This window comes from Eurytemora carolleeae, unplaced genomic scaffold (assembly GCF_000591075.1).
Source record: "Eurytemora carolleeae unplaced genomic scaffold, Eaff_2.0 scaffold53, whole genome shotgun sequence".
NCBI lineage: Eukaryota > Metazoa > Arthropoda > Copepoda > Calanoida > Temoridae > Eurytemora > Eurytemora carolleeae.
The window spans coordinates 309,201-330,575 of NW_019396380.1; the positions used below are offsets into that span (position 1 = coordinate 309,201).

The 21,375-nt window shown below is 32.7% G+C and overlaps 1 protein-coding gene across 1 annotated transcript; it reads left to right on the forward strand.

Moving 5' to 3' along the window:
• Positions 1-2,551: 2,551 nt before the first annotated feature.
• Positions 2,552-19,896, forward strand: LOC111702075 (zinc transporter ZIP1). The gene is made up of 15 exons (XM_023473638.1): positions 2,552-2,701; positions 3,509-3,584; positions 4,984-5,050; positions 5,291-5,403; positions 6,574-6,632; positions 7,337-7,404; positions 13,831-13,906; positions 15,043-15,119; positions 16,213-16,276; positions 17,014-17,064; positions 17,741-17,805; positions 18,068-18,125; positions 18,658-18,735; positions 19,231-19,296; positions 19,679-19,896. Exons 1-15 carry the CDS (start codon positions 2,653-2,655, stop codon positions 19,777-19,779), a joined length of 1,068 nt encoding a protein of 355 aa, XP_023329406.1. The 5' UTR covers positions 2,552-2,652; the 3' UTR covers positions 19,780-19,896.
• Positions 19,897-21,375: the final 1,479 nt, after the last annotated feature.

The window sequence follows — 21,375 nt, forward strand, 5'->3', positions numbered from 1 at the left end:
AAAATTTGACAAAATACCTCTTTTTGCTCAATTAATTGTATTATCGTTTATATCAGGTGGGGTCATTCTTTTGCAAATACAAATTGATGATAAACTAATTTAAAAAAAAATTATAATCCACCAGCAATAAAGGAATTGAGTCTTTGCCACAAATTCTTTTTGTCTAGTCCGTAAATCATTGTAACCCAATGGCGTGGACCTTAGATATTTCAAACTATGAATTCTATTATCTCAAAAATCTAAGTAGTAAGTTTGAAATATAAATAGGTTTTTACCATCAGGGTTGCAAAGATTTGAGTTTGTGGAAAAGTCTCAATCGCATTTTTAATAGTAATACAAGGTCGCTATGATTTTGCTCCATATTTAAATAATGATTTGTTAGTAGATCTGAACAGGGGCGGATACAAGATTTAAGTGAGGGGGATGCTAGATTTATTTCGGAACAAAAAAATCCAGATTTAGGAACCAAAAAACAAGCCGAAGGCGAATTTTTTTTTGAGTTTCATGTTTTGCACTAGATTCTCTTTCCTTTATGTGCTATTGAGAAGGTAATCTGAAATCTCGGAGGGGGTGCGAAGGTCCTGCCGCCCCCCCCCCCCCCTGTATCCGCCCCTGGCTGAAGAATTGCTTATATTTAACTCTCCTGTTTACAGTCGCTTTGATGCTAGTGTGTCTTCTTATCTATATAATAATAATATATTTGAATACTTTAATATATTTTACTCCAGTCGTCTACTAGTTATATACATAGTAACAGAGATTATATATAATTTAAATTGACCCTTAAAGGGACTGTATGTATACGTAATTTCAAAGGACTGGGCATCTATGTACTCTTTCTATCACAGTTTAAAATATGCAGTTCTTAGCAAGATAAATATAGGATTTATTATTCCTTCTTTGTCAGAGCTAGGTTTAAAGGGTACCGTTGTGAATCCAACATCTCACAATGAAACGGAGATTCATTGGGATTTGCGTACGTAGACACTACCTTTACCTATCAAAATTTTAACAAGACCAGAAGGCATTCGCTTTCTTCTAATTTAATTTCATTGGACTTTGGTCCAACATTAATATTCTTCATAATATTCAAAAATTCAGCCGCCTACAAAAAGTACGGAAAAGAAAAAGCAAAAAGTTTATGTTTCTTGTGATCGAAAGTATCGGGTTGCTGGAAAAAGGACAGAACATGTTAAATCAGTATCTAGTAAATACCCTACTCCATAGCAGTTTCTAGAACCTGTAACTATACAGGTACATAAGTTCAGTTTCACTTAGCTATCAATGGTTATACCCAGATACAATCTCCTCAGCTATCGATGTCAGCGCGGAGCCGGACACTATGTTTAGCCAACTAGGACACGAGCTCTGAATTGATCAATGCCAAACCAATGGGCATAATCAGCTATCAATGTCTCTGCAGGGACACAAGCATGTATTCGATCAATGCCAAAACCAATGGGCCCTATATGATTTCAATGTGCTGACATTGATATCTGTTTGTTCTTAGATTAGAACTGAATGTTTCGTTCAGTTAATTGTATTTTCTGTTCTTTTTATTTAAACTTACCGATCGCTAACTATCTCAATAATAACGAAGTATGCAGAAGATATTATTGAAATCGTTAACGGCGCCCAGCAAGTTTCATGCAATTTTAAGAAGAACATTTTATAAACGTAGCTTTTCTTAACACATTAGTTCGTTCTTTTTTTCAATAATTAATATTTTTATGGCTTAAGTGTTTATTTTCAAACACAAAATACAAATAATAACGTATGATGGTTCAGCTTAAAATAAAACCCATAGAAAATTTATTAATAGAAAATTGAAAGTATAATGTTTGATAATTTTGTTCTGATCGGAATTTGTTGAAACAAACTATACATATTGAAATCTCAACTGAATATACATTTATTGTGGATTTACAAGTAGATACTTAGTCAGCACTCAAATAATCAAAACATTTACAGGAATGCATTCATTGAACTTATAAATTCATATTGATTTAGCAAAAGGCAATATATTCTCGTTGACTGTAGTAGACTTTGACATCCACCATTAGCAAAGTGTGAGAACCCATTCTTGTTGACTGTAGTAGACTTTGACATCCACCATTAGCAAAGGGTGTGAACCCATTCTTGTTGACTGTAGTAGACTTTGACATCCATCATTAGCAAAGTGTGTGAACCCATTCTTGTTGACTGTAGTAGACTTTGAGATCTACCATTAGTATAGTATGTGAACCCATTCTTGTTGACTGTAGTAGACTTTGACATCTATCATTAGCAAAGTGTGTGAACCCATTCTTGTTGACTTTAGTAAACTTTGACATCCACCATTAGCAAAGTGTGTGAACCAATGCTCGTTAGACTTTTGTGCGTAAACGATTTTAAAATTTACAGTTTTTCTCTTTATTAACAGACTAATCCGTTAAATTTAAAAAATTGCCGTTTTTTTTGAAGCCCTAGTTTCAAGGAAGGGGTAACGAACTAAGAAGATTAGTGGAGGTTTTTTAATTCCATTAATCTAGTTTTAATCCAAATAAGCACCATGGTTAGATAAGTGAAAGCGTAAATTCAATATGTCAATGGATTATTCACAACGGTACCATTGAAAGTTTTGTAGAAAGATATTTCTGTTAAAGATTAATAATGACGACATCGGAGGAGGACAGTGAAGGTTTATCTCATATTACATTAGGGAACAATACAATAATATAATTACAATAACACAATTACAATAATATAATTACAATAATATAATTACAATAATATAATTACAATAATATAATTACAATAATATAATTACAATGATACAATTACAATAATATAATTACAATGGTACAATTACAATAATATAATTACAATAATGTAATTACAATAATACAATTACAATATTATAATTAAAATATTATAATGTTAATAATATAATTACAAGAATACAATTACAATAATGTAATTACAATAATAAAATTACAATAATATCATTACAATAATATAATTACAATAATACAATTACAATAATATAATAATAATAATACAATTACAATAATACAATTACAATAATACAATTACAATAATACAATTACAATAATATAATTACAATAATATAATTACAATAATAAAATTACAATAATACAATTACAATAATACAAGTACAATAATATAATTACAATAATATAATTACAATAGTACAATTACAATAATATCATTACAATATTGAATTTCATGAAAAATCTAAAACAATAGTTTTAAAAATTAAAAGTGGGGTATTTTCGGAGGTCAGGGGGGGGATGTTTTTTGTCACAATCACCCTTTTAAAATACATATACCTTGTATTTCATGATGAGAATGGACATATTTTAGAACTTCAATGCAACATTGCTACGACTTTCTCTTATTTGACTTAAATAAGAGGTTAATGGTGTGAACTAAATATCGCTGTGTGTCCAGCCCTCTGGATTTCAGATTTCAGATAAAAAAATCTAATTTTATATGTTTTGTTCAGTAAAAATCTATGCCGCTGTGATAATTGTAATTCTTAGTTTAGCTTTTGGATTTCTTCCTCTCATACTTTCTAAAAGGTAAATGTATTAAATATATAAGAAGATGACGAGTCTCTCTTCATAGACCATTCCGTGTGGCAGACGCTGAACTCCAACCTTCGAGTGTGCGAGGTAGGGAATACTTCACTGCCGCATGATTAAGGGGGGATGACATTTGTAGATGGAGATTGAATCCTAGCCGCAGCGCTCGGCCCAGAAAGTGTCTTAACCTAACCTAACCCTAAACAAATGCTAATTAAATCGAAAATTGTTGAAAAAGTGGTCATGTACAAAAGTAAAATCTTCCCCACCTCGCACAATCAAAGGTTGGAGTTCAGCTTCTGCCATTCCGTGTGTACATCATGTACATTGTGGTCGTCTTGTTGACGTACTTTGGGGGACTATTGTTTGGCCGCTAGGTGTCTCACGCTAAATTTTTATCTGCAGGGAGACAGATAGATTATTCGTAGTTACACAGTCGGAGAATGGTCGGAGACGTCATGTGGTCGACCACTGTATCCTTGAAAAGGAATGGCCCCCTTTTTTTGTAAGACACATGGGGTACCCACTAAGATGAGATTTCAAAGACGATGTTTATATGGAATTATATCGTTTTTTTTTCTTACATTCAAGGTTCCCTGCGGTGTGACTGTTGCACTTTCTCTGGCAAATCTTAATATATAATATTAAATCGTGGATAGTACCCTAGATCATCCAAATACCATTTTCTTCCTGATTCCTAGGCTGTTATTAAATCTTATGATCCCGACTAAACTCTTTATCAGTATTACTGAATTTGTTTCATAGTGACATTAAACTTATTGGACCCTGTTTGGTATGGATTTTATAAAGTTTGATCTGAAAGCTGGCAAAGGGTAAAAAATCAATTCAAAGATGTTTAATTAATTCATGTGTTTTCTTAAATGCAATTCAAAACTGACCGTTTTAAAACTATTTTCTACAGTGATAACCAGAAAACCGTGGAATAGGAAGACGACATTATATATCAATAATTAAGTTTTTTTATGTTGTCACAAAGCAAATACTTTTACTATACACTGATCAAATCATAATTTAGTAAAATGGGTTTATTTACACTGCACAGTTGCTTTGTCTCATGCTGGTTGGACTAGATTAAATTATAACTTGATTCTAAAAGTAGTCTTCATATTTAAGAGTTTTCTGGTTATCGCTGTACAGTGGTAGGAGATTATATCAATACAATGAAGACGACATTCGTATTCAATTTTGATTTGACTTCAGCTGTTAAACGTACTACATGGATACACAAAAACAAGAGAATTCATCAATTAAAAAAGCTTCCCTTTGATTACTTGTAAACTTGTAATTAAAAAAAAAACTTGTTAACAATCAAAACTTAATAAAAAATCGTCTTCATTGTAGTGATATAATCGCTTACCACAGTATATGTTTATAGGCTTGATTTTACAGCCGTGGAAACTTCAGATCCAGAGATATTAAAGAAACATAAGAAAAAATTTAAGGTAAGAATAAGCTTGTTAAATGAAAGTTTTTCGAAAATACTAAAAAATTCTTGGAACTTAATTGGGAAACTGCTGCTAACCCAGGATCTAAGATTTTAAATCTTGGCCTTTGGGTAAAGTCAATCTTCGTTCGGCCGCGGCCGGCTCGATAGGGGCTCGGATTTGGGAGGCGGGGGGGGATGAAGTCCGAAGGGATGGGACCCTAATGGCCGATTTGAGATTTATTTTTGATATTTCCAGAATGTTCTTCTCTCCTTTTTATTAAACCTTGGCGGAGGTGTTCTCCTGGCAAACTGTTTCTGTCATTGGTTACCAGAGGTCAGAGAGGAGATAGAACTTGCACAGTTTGAAACGTAAGAAAAGTTTGAAACGTAAGGAAAGTTTGAAACGTAAGAAAAGTTTGAAACGTAAGTAAAGTTTGAAACGTAAGTATAATTTGAACCGTAAGTATAGTTTGAAACATAAGTAAAGTTTGAAACGTAAGTAAAGTTTGAAACGTAAGTATAGTTTGAAACGTAAGTATAGTTTGAAACGTAAGTAAAGTTTGAAACGTAAGTAAAGCTTGAAACGTAAGTATAGTTTGAAACATAAGTAAAGTTTGAAACGTAAGTAAAGTTTGAAACATAAGTAAAGTTTGAAAGGTAAGTATAGTTTGAAACATAAGTAAAGTTTGAAACGTAAGTAAAGCTTGAAACGTAAGTAAAGTTTGAAACATAAGTTAAGCTTGAAACGTAAGTAAAGTTTGAAACGTAAGTAAAGTTTGAAACGTAAGTATAGTTTGAAACGTAAGTATAGTTTGAAACATAAGTAAAGTTTGAAACGTAAGTAAAGCTTGAAACGTAAGTAACGTTTGTAACATAAGTAAAGTTTGAAACGTAAGTAAAGTTTGAAACATAAATAAAGTTTGAAACGTAGTAAAGCTTGAAAGGTAAGTAAAGTTTGAAACGTAAGTAAAGTGTGAAACGTAAGTAAAGCTTGAAACATAAGTAAAGTTTGAAACGTAAGTAACGTTTGTTACATAAGTAAAGTTTGAAACGTAAGTAAAGTTTGAAACATAAATAAAGTTTGAAACGTAGTAAAGCTTGAAAGGTAAGTAAAGTTTGAAACGTAAGTAAAGTGTGAAACGTAAGAAAAGTTTGAAACGTAAGTAAAGTTTTAAACGTAAGTAAAGCTTGAAACGTATAGCAAAGGCCGGTCCTAAAAAGGGACTGTACGCGTAATTTCAATTGACCTTTCATTTAAAGAATGATTCACAACGGAACCCCTTTAATTCTCTATGCGAAATAAACAGTATGATATTGTCTTTTTTCTACCTTATATGTTGAATTCTGGCAAAAAAATAGATACTTCATTAGCAAAGGTATAAAATATAATAGAAAAGAAGCGAATAAAACAGATCTGAAAAAATTTCATAGAATGATCATGCTACACTTTTCAGATATAGAAATAGGGAGGACATGATAAAATAAATAGAGTAAAAAAAAAGATTAAAAGGAGAAAAAAATTAAATTTTTAGTATTTAGAACATTGCCTGTTGCTGAACTAATAATGTGTTCAGGATTCTTCTTTATATGCTTTCTTGGTAAAGATTTTAAAATAATAAAGGAATTAAGTTTTTGTTATAAACTCAAAATTATTTTTGCAGCCTGATGGTGTAAACCTTTGATATTTCAAACTTGAATTATTTGATCAAACACAACTCATAGTTTGAAATACAGAGCGTCCCATATCAAATTAGATTATCTCCGATCTTTAACACTTAAATACGCACATAATATTCGAAAAATCTAGCATTTTCTGCAAAAAAAAAATTATATTAGCCTTATTAAATTTTTCAAAATGATTCATTCTTCTTAAATTTTCTGATTTGTCCCCCAAATCGTAATTTAGACCCATTGACGCGGTCTAATTTGATGTGGGACACCCTGTATATCCCATGGTCTACACCTTGCAAAGATATAGGGATTAGAAAATCAAAGTTTGTGGCAAAGGACAATTCCTTTATAAATGTTTAAATATAAAATATATTATATAATATAAATGTTTAAATATAATATAAAATAGTTAAATTTTAAAAAATTACAAACAATAAAAATTCAACTGAAAACGGCAAATGATTAATTGAAAAATAATTTTTAACCCAAACACAAAAATCTTATAAAAAATTGATATTTTCGAAATAAACTATTTCAAAACTTCAATTTGAATTTAATTGCATTTTAAAATGTGTGTGCTTTGTATAACTGTTCTAAAAAATCTATGAAGATTGACTGTTTTTATTTTTAGAGGAGTTATTACATCATTTTCTGCACCCTCATAAAGGGAAAGCTGCGTCAACGAGAAAATCTTACAACGTAAGAATTAAATGATTTTCTAACATTTTTTGCATTAGCTCGATGACTTATGGTTAAAAGCATTATACATTTTTATTTTGAAATCTAATTTGTGAGTGTACTAAAGATGATGGATGAAGTGTACCACTGTAACTTAAAATTACAGATATTTATCAAAACATGAACAAAAACTAGAAATTGGAGATTTTTTCATAGATAGATAAAGGCCGTGGTTGTTTTTTAGCTTTTATCTACAGGGTGTCCCATATCATTTCAGAATAATTAACGGGCTCGCATTTGGAAAAAGGCGATATCAATAAAAGATGGGCAAAGGTTGAAGTGCAAAGATCAGGCGTGCGAGGTGGGGAAAAATTTTCTTCATGTTTTACAGCTGAATTGACTGAACGCCGCGCTCAATTAAAAGCATCAGTAATTGGGGATGAATTTTGTAGATCCAAGTAAATAATTTCGGTGAGTTGCCTGCGTAAAGACTGACAGCTGGTGGGGGGGGGGGGGGGGGGGGGGGGGGGGGAGGGGGAGGACGCGGATCATTTTATACAAATGTTTAAGGATGGATATAGGTTTGATTCAAATGTTGCAAAAGATATATTCGAATGTCGAAACAGGATGTATACGAATGTAAAAGGGTGGATACGAATGTTAAAGGATGGATACAAATGTTGATATCCATTGGGTTTAAGTTAAAGGATGGATATAAATGTTATGATGGATTATGAATTTGATATAGGATGGCTACTAATGTTAAACGATACCATGTATTGATATTGGTTGGATGCAAGTTAAAGGATGGATACGAATGTTGAATAGGATTGATACAAATGTTGATATCGGTTGGATTCCTTTTCCATTTTAAAGGGATTTCGAAGTAATTTCAAATGACCTTTCTGTGTAGAGAGGCATATTTGAGTTACAAATTGTTAACCATTAGGTCATTAAACCTTTAAATTGTGAATCATGTTAAAATTAATTTCACTTTTCTAGCAAGCTACTTAGTAGAAAATCACATATGCATCTTGACCATACAGCTTGGTACCGTCAAAGTATCAAGGTTTTTTCTGTAATGTCGATTTATTAATGTCGTCATTCAAAAAACGAGCCCGTTAATAGTCCGATTTGATAGGGGTCACCCTGTACATGAAACTGCACATTGTTCATGTACTTGTAAACATGCCATCTTTACTTTATCTATTTCTAATAAGTGTGCAACCAAATCTCCATAAATTTGTCCAGGGGGGGGGGGGGTGAATGGTCGCTAAAGATACCTCTAATGTCCACTAAGTGGTATGTTCTATTTGTTGCATAGTACTATCTGAAACACGCTCACTATAAATAAAAACCCCCTGACTATCCGAAACAGCTATTATATTTGATACTTTGGTTTGGGTGACATTTCCTATTATTTACTTATAAATGACAATCACAATATGAGTCATTCACACATTCATTATATTATCCTCTTTTTTTTTTTTTTTTTTTTTTTTTTTTTTCCCTGTTACTTCTTTCCTTTTGCCTTCTTAGCCTTCTTGTCAGCCTTGTCAGCAGCATTTAAAGATCTTCTAAGGTCAACTTCCCTAGGATTTTTCATCTTATTGGTAGATACAGGCATTAGCATGATCTGATTGGTTGCCCTAGGATTGTGATCATATTTGGCTCCCTCATGATCTCTGAATCCAGTTTGATGATATTTCTTGATCACTCTTACATATTCTGGCCACTTGCTTTTTGCAATATGGTAACCTTTACCTGTTCCTGCTTGGAACTCATCAAAAGCAACTTGTTGAACTTTCAGTCCACCTCCTTTCTTCTTCTTCATTATAGACTTGTGCAAGTTGTAGGGATTGAGACCATTTCTAATGTTAACCTCTCTCAGATAGTCATTGAAATGTCCCACTTTTTCCCAATTTAACTCCTGCTGTGGAATGAAGTGCAAAGTTGGAAAGGCCACTTTATGCTCTGGGTGATAATCCAACTCTTCTTGAATCTTTCTCACCAAGTTCTTCATGTCTTCAAGACTTGTTTCTTCTACAGAATTCTGCCATATTATAGCAGATATCCTCAATGGCTGATCTCCTTCATATGTTCTAAGAATTCTAATAATTTCTTCTCCCAGGGCAGTTGCTTTTCCACCAGACACAGAGATCCAATCCATCTGAAAATTTAACTCTTCTTCTGGCAAAACAACTGTCCATTTATCCCTAACCTGAGAATGTCCTATCACAAGGTTTCTGTAATTAGCTCTACTGTCACATCCTAAGTTAATGGTAGTTTTATGCTTTGGTAGCTTTGTGTTATAAGGATCCTTGGAAAGATCCATATACATCTCCCTAGAAGAATCCTTGGAAAGATCCATATCCTGATCCCTAGAAGAATCCTTGGAGAGATCCTTTTAACTCGCAGAATCCTTGGAAAGATTCCCATATCTAGTGGAACCTTTGGAAGGGTTCAGAGTTTCTGGACTCTTGGAGGAATCCATTTTTTTTTTTTTTTTAATCTGAAAGGTCTAAAAAAATCAATATTTAGAAAATAATATGTGTGTTTCAGTTAATCAAATGAATATAGTAAATATATGTGTACATGAATAAAGTGATTGTTAAAATAGTACAATATGAGAGTAAGTTATAAAATAAAACACAAGATAATCTTGAAGTCAAACTTTGAAAAAAAAACTTTGATCATATCCTTCTTCTCAGAATATAAATCTAGATGAGCTTCCCTGTTTGAATAACATTCAGAAGTTTGCAACTGTTAACTCCTCGTTTGGTTAGAACATCTGCCAGTTGCTCACTGCCTGGGACCCATGTAATGCTGTTGATGTCCCCTCTTTCCAGAAGCTGCTTGATGGCACCAATTTCTCTGCGCAATCTCTTATCATCCACCACTGTTGTTGATTTGACAGCATCAACAGTTGATCTGTTATCTACAATACCATGTATCTTGATTGTTTTTGAAGGTAGATTCAGAGTATCCTCCAGAACTCTTCTAATATGCAAAGCAGTCTCCAGACCATCACACAGACTGAGAGCTTCTGCTGCTAGGGTGGACCTAACTACACGCTTTATTTTGTTTGCCTGCCAATCTAATACAGCACATTTCTTCTGCTCCGAGTCAGTTAGAAACACAATATGCCCTCCTGTGCTATCTACTCCATCATTAAGGTTTCCTAGAGCAGCATCTGTGTAGCAAAGAATCTGCCAATCTCTAGGATTTTCTAGGGCTGGAATGAGAATTTCAGCTTTGTTCATCTTAGTGTTAAGCAAAGCTTTTCTCACTCTAATAAGATCGTCAACAATTCCACTTTTGAATTTAGTGCTCAGTTCGATCATCTCAAATGCAAGGTCAGGTCTAGTAGCTCTTACAATCCAATTTAGTGCACCTGCCATTTTTCTCAAATCTGTCCTTTCAGATTCAGTAAGATCTGAAGTTTTCTCCTTCATTCGCTTCGGGTCCATTTCAATGATCTCTACAGTTGAATTAGTGTACTTTGATTGATCCAACACAATATTATCTCCACTTTGTTTTATGTAAAACCCAGTGTACATGAAACTTTCCTTCTCATTCTTTCCAACCTGGAAACTCTTAAGTATTGGATATAGTATTGAATCATTGAATGAATCTGACCCAGCATGGATGAAGTCATCAACATGCAGACCCACAATGCCAACAGTCTTACCAGCATCATCATGCATAACAAATAGTCCTGGGTCTTGCTCAGATTGTTGAAATTTGGCATCAAGAAGCTTTCCTCTTACTTTGAAATACCATTGACGGCTTGCATCCTTCAGTCCATAAAGGCACTTATTTAGTTTCCACAACAAACCTTTGTCAACATTTGCCTCCTTAGGTGGTTTAATAAATACTTCTCTTTCAAGTTTTGAACCCTGAAGAAATGCACTCTTTATGTCTGTAGTCTCGACCTTCCACCTCTTGGTAGCTGGCAGGTGGACCATCAACTAGGATGTTAGGCAATTTGGGGTTTCTGCCAAATACCAATTGGTTGGGACTATGTCCATAAACCATCTGCAATGAGTTTTTAGCCATGCAAGCCCATGAAACCTTTGTCTGCAGACTCATGGTTGGATAGTCATCATCCATTCTTTCCAGAATGTTGTCTGCTAGAGCATGGTTCTTTTCACAAAGGCCATTTTGCCATGGAGAATCAGCAGCTGTAGTAAGGTCTACAACATTAAGTACACTCTTCACCTCTCTGATTTCTTCGCCTGTAAACTCTCCACCATTATCATTGAGAATTGAACTCATGACCCCAAAGTTAGCCACCCACTCTTGCATTATAGCATCTATGACCATGGATGGTTTCTTTCTGCTTATAACTTTCGCCTTTGTCAATCTTGACCACATGTCAATCATGTAGAGTATATACTGACCTTTCCAGATCTTTAGATCAATGGCAATCTTCTCATTGAACTCATTTGCCATTGGCATGGCCACTGCAGGTCTATCTGGATTCCGCTTTCTTTTAATGCAACCTTCACAGTTTTCAATAATGTCATCTAAAATCTTTGACATGTCCTCAGTGTAGGAGTCTGCTGATTTCAGTAGATCTGTAAAACTCTTCTTTGGTCTATGGCCAAATTGTTTGTGAATCTTTCTAAGTGCAGTAGTTTTCACTGTACAATTTGCAGACTTAAGGTCAATGGCAAAAGCATCCTCAACTTTGAAACTCTCATCTACCTGCTTGATGGCTTCATCCAGAGGCAGAAGATAGTGACCAGCACTAGTGGTGTTGAGATCAAGAGTTTTTCCTAATATCTCTACCTTGTCTTCTAACATGAATAAAGTGACTCCTAGTCTTTTCATGTCAGCTTTGGAGAGAAGCATGGGAATATCTGAAGAAATTATATCCACCTCAATGCTTTGCTCAGTACCAGCTATGATTGCGGGTATCTTGTATCTTCCTTTAGATTTGAGTACTCCTTGGTTACCAAATTGGAAACATTTCTTTCCTTCTACCGGCCCAACCACATTCTTTTTCATCTTGCTTGACAGGCTCTTAAGATAAATGTTCAACCACTTTTCTCCTGCAACAGTTGAGGTACAGCATGTATCTAGTGCGGCACAGTTAATTGACTCAGATGTGAATCGACTCAGTTCCTCTCTATCAGAGGTGAAGAGAACAAATCTCTCAATTTCAAAGTCATCCTCTTCACTTAGACTTTCAGTGAGATTGCAGCTACTATCCTCATCATCTTCAACATGATATGCTCCAAACTTATTTTTTTCATAGCTGTCTGGGCATTGCTTTATGAGATGTCTAAAGGAGCCACATGCTCTACAAGTCATCATTTTTCCATCTGGACCCTTTGAATTTATTGGTCTCCCACCCTTCTCCAATTTCTGTTCACATGGTTTCTTTGAGAAGCTAGATTTCTGAAATCTAGACTTGTTTCCTTTCAGATAAGAATTTGGAACTGTATTAGCTCTTCCACGATAGTATCCAGCAGCAGCCAGAACATCTTTATGTTGAGCCAACAAAGCTGGTTCCAACTTAATGGCTGGAACAGACTCTTGCTTAGTTTTCATGCATTTTCCCAAGATGTTAGACATGTTTAACTTCACATTCTTATACAAATTGTTCTTGTCAGTCATATCTACCCTAGACAAAACTAACATTCTCTCTAAGTTGGAAAGACCAGCTCTCTTCATTAGCATATAGGCAAGGATTTCACCAGACAAACAGGTTCCAGTTGCCTTGACTCTGTTGCTTTTTATTTCATATTCAGCAATAAAGTCCTCTAGTGATTGCTCACTTTCCTTCTTACAGCTATCAAATTCATCCCATTTTTCAATCACATCATCAATAGTACTGGACTCAGATTTTCAAACACTCTTTCTCTCAGATCATTACCAAACTGAGATTTATTGGGCAATGACAACGCCACATAGTTTCCTTGCTTGGATTTCGCCAAATCTGTCACAGATGCCCACGCAGTAATTTCACGCTTAAACGCTTCATATGTCTTACACGCATTTATGTCAGGGGGTGTAACTCCAAATTTTGTCGCCATTTTTAATTTTTAGCGCTACAGATAGTACTTGCTATTGTGGGGGGGAGAAAAATAATTAAATAAATGACTTAACATGGGTACTTGGAAATACCCAGGGCCATGATCATTTATTGCTCTGCTACCATTGAATGGTCGCTAAAGATACCTCTAATGTCCACTAAGTGGTATGTTCTATTTGTTGCATAGTACTATCTGAAACACGCTCACTATAAATAAAAACCCCCTGACTATCCGAAACAGCTATTATATTTGATACTTTGGTTTGGGTGACATTTCCTATTATTTACTTATGAATGACAATCACAATATAAGTCATTCACACAGGGGGGGGGGCTAATTTTTTTTCTCCTTTCGGACCTACACCTCATATACTCACTTTGACTTATTCCCCTCCTGTGTTTAGACTAGAGCTAGTGATTCTGAAACTAACTTCAGATACAGGAAAAATATTAGTGAACATGAAATGAAAAGTTCAGGAGGTAATAAATATTATTGATTTTTTATAATTTTAAACATGTTTTTTTTCCACAAATTTTATTTAATAGTTTTTAAGTTTTTTAATAAGTTTTTAAACAAGTTTAAGAAAAAAACGTTTAAATTTTTTCAAACAAGTTTCAAGTTTTTATACAAATTGAAAAAAAAAATTTGTGCAACTTTTTATAAAGGAACTTTTGCTTAATTCAGTAAGTTGTAAAGCTGATAATCTAAAACAAAACAAAATAAACTTGATATGAATTTTGTGGTCATTTGACCTAATACAGTGAAACCCTTAATAAAGAATACATCGGAAGAATTTATCAAATGTCGTCTTGACAATTTTTCAATGAGTTTTATACTATATTACGTAAATTTCAGTATTTGCGAAAATAAATAAATAGCCATAAATATGCGGGAACAGTTTTAAAGAGTTCCATATAATCATTTAATTAAAAAAAACTAAATTTCTGCAACATTCCATTATCAGAAAGTGAAGAATACGACATTTGATCAATTCTTTCGATGTATTCCTTATTAAGGGTTTCACTGTAGTCTATCAAAAAAAATTGAGATGCTGTGGTTAGCCCTTTATATTATTATTGTATTATTTTAAAAACTGTTAAAGGTAGTGTTCGCGAAAAACGAAAGGCTGAATTTCAATCAAATTGGATTGGATTGAATTGGAGTGTTTGCTAAAATTCCTTTTTTGTCACAAGCTTAAATTTTCATATTCCTATATCTTTGAAACCTAATGATGTATAAATATGATATTTCAAAGTTAAAATATTTTATCTAATACAATTTATAGTTTGAAGTATAAAAAATCTTCGATTTTGGTCGCAAAGAAACAGGCAAAAGAAAATTTAAGTTTGGGACAAATATTTGAATCGCTTAATTCCCAAGAGCGAAGAACTCGCGAAAACTCGCACAAGATTTAAAGGAGTTGATTTTCTAATCCCTATATCTTTGCAACCTGATGAGTGATGATTAGACCACTGATATTTTAAACTAATATATTTTGCTGTAAAAAAGTTTGAAATATCTAAGGTCTCCGACATTGGATTGCGACGATATAGGGTTTAGAAAATCAGATTTTGTGGCAAAGACACAATTCTTTTACTGATTTAAAATCATTCAGAACAAACAGATAATCCTGAAGAGGAGAGTGAAGAAGATTATGAAGAAGATGAAAAGGAAGAGAAGAAGGGAGCACAGGTTCTTTAAAAAACTTGACACACACTCTAATTTTCTAATTCCTATATCTTTGCAACCTGCATATTTTTTATATGAAAATCCTACAAATGAATTATTAGGCACTAAATTGTATTTTTGACCATTTCAGTAACCGACTAAACCTTATAGTGATTAGTGACACCTTTGTAGCAAAATCAATAATTTCCATGAGATCAGATCACGGGCAGCCGTAGTACATTTGAATTTCCGAGCCGGGTCAACCTTTCCGGTCCCAGTTTGTACTGCATCGCCCGGACATTGGGTAAATTAAGCAGACACTCAATTGGACCAGCCGGTGCAACAAGGTTCAGACTTCAGGTTGAATTTACTTTTACTGAAGGGTGCGTGAGATTTAAAAATATGTCCAAGGCATCTTAGATCTGTGTGGAGTATCTGTCTGACCCCTTAAATGTTATAAAGGGAGTGTTCGCGAAAAATAAAAAGGGGTAAACATAAAGCCGCAAGAATTGTTCCATTTAAATTTTAAGCAAATTTAGGATTTCACTGGATTCTCCGCTGTAGGCGCCAAATGTAATTTTTTTAGAACAATCCCTTTATTAAATGCATGATGCCAATCTTTATAAAGACTTTTAAACGCACAAATAAATTGAGTCTTTGCCAAAAACTATCATATTTTAATCCTTACAGCTATAAAACCCGATGTCGTCAACCTTAGATATTTCAAAATATGAATTTTGTAGGATCAGAAATTTTGTAGGATTACATAAAAGATTTCGAAATTAGAACATTTGAGTTTGCGGCAAAGATTCGATTCCTTCACCCCGATATTCGTCCAAATATTGTATGACGGTTTTGAAATTCCAAAGCATTGATTGACCCCCCCATCATTAATCTATCATTTATATAATTTCAAATATGTACAATGTATTACAATGAAATTTAAAACCACAAAATTTTACCTTTTTAAAGTGAACTGGCACCTTTTAAGTAATTTAATTCGGTTCGGATTAACAATAAGCTTAAGTCATTAAATTCTTTCTCATTGGCAAAAATTTAATGAATTAACAAAGAAATGAGAAAATTAACTCAGTTACAAAAACTCTATTTCTTTTAGATAAAATCAGCAATTAGAACATTTTTCATCATTTCAGCTCTGTCATTTCATAGTACTGTAGAAGGTAAGCCTAACTATTACATACATTGAAGCAAAAGTTGATGCGCGCAATAACATTTTAATGCACGTAAAAAAGACAAAAAATGTGAAGACAATTTTTTTAATGTTTTCTAGTTTGTTCAACCATAATTTTACTTCTTTTGACTCTGATGGTCAAACTAAGCATTTCCTGAATTATTTCTAAACCTTCTCTTTATACATATCAAAGGGACTATTATTAGAGTTGTAATTGACTCTCAATTTTTAAATAAATCTGACTGATTCACAATTTGGTACCCCTTCAACCTTTACCTCATGTATCGTCGTAGTTCCAGCTTGAAAAGTGTTTAGAATTTTTCCTATTTTCTCTATTGTGACTGTAGCAAGGTGTATAATAAGACAGCTTACTCTCGGATGCGCTCTAATATACGGAAAATGTCGTCTTCTAAGATGTATAGATAAAAACCTAATATGACGTCACTCTCGCTTCTATAATCAGTGATGTCATTAGGTTTTTTATATCTATCCTAGGGGACGACATTTTACGTACATTGGAGCGCATCGAGAGTAACCAAATTTATTATACAACCTTGATTTGTACAAAGATATATAAATATAGGGTTTCTAAGAATTACAACGGCAGACTAGAAACATCACAGCGACTTAGGATAACAAATTCTTGTTCGATACCATTTCAAGAATTTTTGCAAAATTATAAATAATATTTTCGTTACAAAAATTTTTAAACGTTGTAATGATCAGGCCTGGCTTTAAGTTTGGAAGGAGAAGCCGCTGGGGTTTGGATGGTGACAGGTAAAAACAACTTTTTTTATTTTTATTTAAAAACTAATACTCGAGATTTTTTACAAGATTTGATCCAAGATGCTTCCAAGTTTAAACTTGGCCAACACTTGGATATAAAACTTGAGTTTTTTTCGAGATTTAATTATTTCCAAGATATTGCCAAGGACCATTTAAAAGTCGATATAATCTTCCATAATAATGTTCCAAGTTAAAACTTGGCGTAAACTTGGATAAAAAAGTTATTGATACAAATTCATGACTGGTAATAAAAAGTAGACAACTGCTCGAAATTTAGTCAACACTAAATTTATATTTCTATATTTTAGTTTGCTTTTATCATGATTATTTTATATTTGTGTGCGAAATAAATTAACTGAGTTTTTGCCACGAAATCAAATATTCTAATCCCTATATCTTTGCACCTGATGATGGAAACCTTTATTATTTCAAACTTATACTTTTGGATTTAAAACATTTCATAGTTTGAAATATAAAAGGTCTACAACATTGGGTTCCAATTTCCAAAGATATAGGGATTATAAATAAGAGTTGTGGCAAAAACCCCAAATTCTTTTTTTTAGTTATTTAGGAGCAACAACGCTACATAAATTTGTTATTTAAGAGTAACAGCGCTACATAAATTTGTTATTCAGGAGCAACAGCGCTACATAAATTTGTTATTTAGGAGCAACAGCGCTACATAAATTTGTTATTTCCTTTTCTGTTGGTGTCGAGTTAATTGCAAGCAGGGTAAGGTGCATATTCATTGATTCAGTGGTCGGCGTTTATATTAATACGATGAAGACGACTTTTCTTTTTAAACAAAGAGTAGCTGTTAATTGACAGATTTTTTTGTGTCCATGTTTTTGTATCTTTGCTGTTTACATTACAATTTGTCCACTTTAAACCATATAAATTTAGGAAAATATGATTTTCTACAAAATATTAGAGAGAGAATTCAGTTAATATTTTCGTTCTCCAGAACTTGAGATTATATGTTATTATTTTATAGGTTGGGAATTTGAAATACACAATTAGTATTTGTGTATTTAGCTTTGCTCCGGCTGTAGGAAAAATATTTAATATCAGAACAATAATAAAGAATAAATATAGATATATGAAGATAAATTATGATTTATGTTTAAACGAATGATGAAGATTAGGTAATTTCATAGAAACACATGGATAATATTGATCATGTGGCCGCAGCGCCCGGCCTCCTAGCCTGTTCTATCCGCAGCGCTCGGCCCCCAAAATTGAAAAAGAAATTTTACTAAACGAACTTACAACAAATTTAATATTTTGGGTCCAGAAGTTGAAAAAAGGAATATTACTTGAAAAACTAAAAAATATAATATTTTGTATCCAGGACTAGGAGTTGGAATAAAAATATTTCTTGAAAAAATTACAAAAATTGAATATTTTGGGTCCTGGAGTTTGAACAATATAATTTGAAAACCTAACAAGAAAGATACTTTTTTGGGTCCAAGAGATGGAATAGGAATTTTCATTGGAAAACTAAAAAAAATATATTTGGGGTCCAGGAGTTTGAATAGGAGTATTACTTTAAAAAGTAACAAAAAATGAATATTTTAAGCCCAGGAGTTGGAATAGGAATATTACTTACAGAATTAAGCAAAAATTCTTCTCTTGACGAACTTCCTCTACAAATTATGCAAGGTTGGTATTCCATGTAATGGTACGAATATCAATATCGGATCAAAAAGCAAGAAATAAGAGGATTTAAAAAAACAAATCTTGGTTAAAAAAGTAGGGTAGAGACTAAAAATAATTTGAAATAGTCTATTCTTTAATACTTTGAAAACCTATTCGAAAATGAAAAAAAAACAAGTTTTATTGCCAATATTTGTCAAAATTGTAAATCTAATATTTTACACTTTCAAAACCCTTTTTTTCAACCTTGTTTACCTTCCTAGTCCCGTAACCATTAAGCGGTCTACAACTTTCTTAAATGAAAAGATGGGTTGTGAACAAGTATTAACTTCATACCTTATCTTTAAAGGGACTGTTAAGGTAAAATGAAATGGGCCGGGTATAGGCTGAAGCCTAAAAATTCTAGTAGTTGGTCGAGATCAATATTAGTTCCAGCTGATGTCCCTGTATCGAGAAATTGATATAGCACTTTGTCATTTAACATGATTAAATCTAATTTAGGAGTTGCCACCGGAACAGTTATATATGTCGTCTTCATGGAGATTCTGCCAAAAGCAAAGTCTATTGGTGAGAAATAAAATATGTTAAAGTTTTTATTATTTTTTTATGATTTTGGATTGCAACTTAATTAGGGTTTTTTATTTTAAACTTTTTTAAAAAGTAATCGTAAATTCAGATTCGAAAACAATTAAAAAAATATTAAAATAAAAAAAAATTTTACGTTCTAAATTTTTCTAAAAATCCTCTTTAAAACTATCCAGCAATAATACAAGAATAATTTACTTTTACGCACCATGACAAAATTTCTGATAAAGCTTTCGTAAATTTAATTTTGAGCTAAAATGTATGATCGTCGTTTGAGAACAGTATATCGTTCTTTTTTACAGTGCAAATTACATATTAAATATTTAATAAATCATAATTCATGATATATATTTTGTTTGAACAGGAGGAACTGGGTTCCAGCACGTGACTTCAATGATTCTTGGATTTGCAATATTTCTACCATCTCTCTACTTTCGTAAGATTAACGAAGAGCTTTCTTTATAAATGGCGGTTCACTTGAAATTTCATCTACAGTCTCTTTCAAGGAGAAAGGATAATATTTTTAAAGCATATCTTTTTAAATTTTTAACTTTTCTTAACCCTATCCATATCCCTACTTGAAAACCAGGATATGCTTGGGGGGGGGTCAAACTGACCCCCCCCTCTAAATCCCATGTTTTATGTCCAAATATGACAAATGATACATCATTAGAAAGCTCTTGTCCTCTACTTTTAGAATCTGCAAAAAATTTTGCAAATTTACAAAAATTGAATTTTTTATCGCCAAATCCAGTTATATAGTAAAAATGTTTGCAAAAAAAATTTGTCCAAAAAATGAAAAATTATACATTTTTGAAAAGCCCTTGACCATGCCATTTCAAATATGCAAAAATTGCAAAATTATACCCCCTTCTAATATATAGTTTGAAACCCCCTACCCCCTTCTAATATATAGTTTGAAACGATCATCTTGAAAGTTCTTCACTAATTATAATACATTTTTGTGTGGGTTACCTTTAGTACAGGGTGTCCCAAAAAACATGGGAATTCAGTGACGAATTCGATATCGCCTTTGTTATGAATTAGCACTGTAATACCTAATTTCAAAAGCCATAATATTATTATGTCTGCTAGAGTTTATTTATTGAAAAGGGTAAAAGACTGCAAAGATGTGTCTATAATGTCTCCGCAAGATGAACAGTGAATACGGACAAGTTTACTCTGTTTGTATACTGTAATTTTCTTGTTTTACTAAGTACAACCGGTTGCAGTCAAAACATTAACAAACAAAATGTAAACATAGCAGACGAAACTCTTACAGATTACAGCTTTCTCAGTAGGTATCACTATACTAAATCAAAGAATTATTTGAAAAGACGATATCGAATTCGTCACTGAATTCCCATGTTTTTTGGGACACCCTGTAGCATAAACAATATTTGTGGCCTTATGATCTCCAAGTTAATTAATTGTGGTAAAATACTGTTGTATGGAAACAATTCACACGCAGGGTTACCCTCAGAGACTGAGACATGAATAAACTTTTGATGTTGCATAAGAAGATCGGTGAAATTAGCGGCATTGAGTTATAAGTTATGTGCAGTCGTCTTTGAAATGATTTTTTTTGATCTGTGTTCAAGAAATCTTATCTCACGCTTTTATCTTCTTTAGGAAAACAATTATTTTTGTTTTAAAATACTTTAGAAAATACAAAAAATACTTTAAGTCATCCATAAACTGTTCTAAGGCTATTAATCAAAATAATTCTTTTTGTTTTCTGTGTCCTCTTTAAGAATTTGTAAGTTTTTTTTCATTGAGGCCCATCATTAACTGCTAAATAGGAAGACGACATTTAAATGATAATATGTGATGTTCATGTTGTGATAAACTTGTAGTTAAAAATCTTGTTAGTAATGGAATGAGACTATGAACAATGCACAATCGCTGAGTTTCATGTTCATTAAACTATTTAAAAACATTATTTGAACTATTTAAAAGTCGTCTTCCTGTTCTACAGTTGTATATGGGTCTCACTCTATATAAATTGCATATCTCCTTTTTTGATAGTAAAGAAGGCATTTCATTTCATTTTGATTTTTA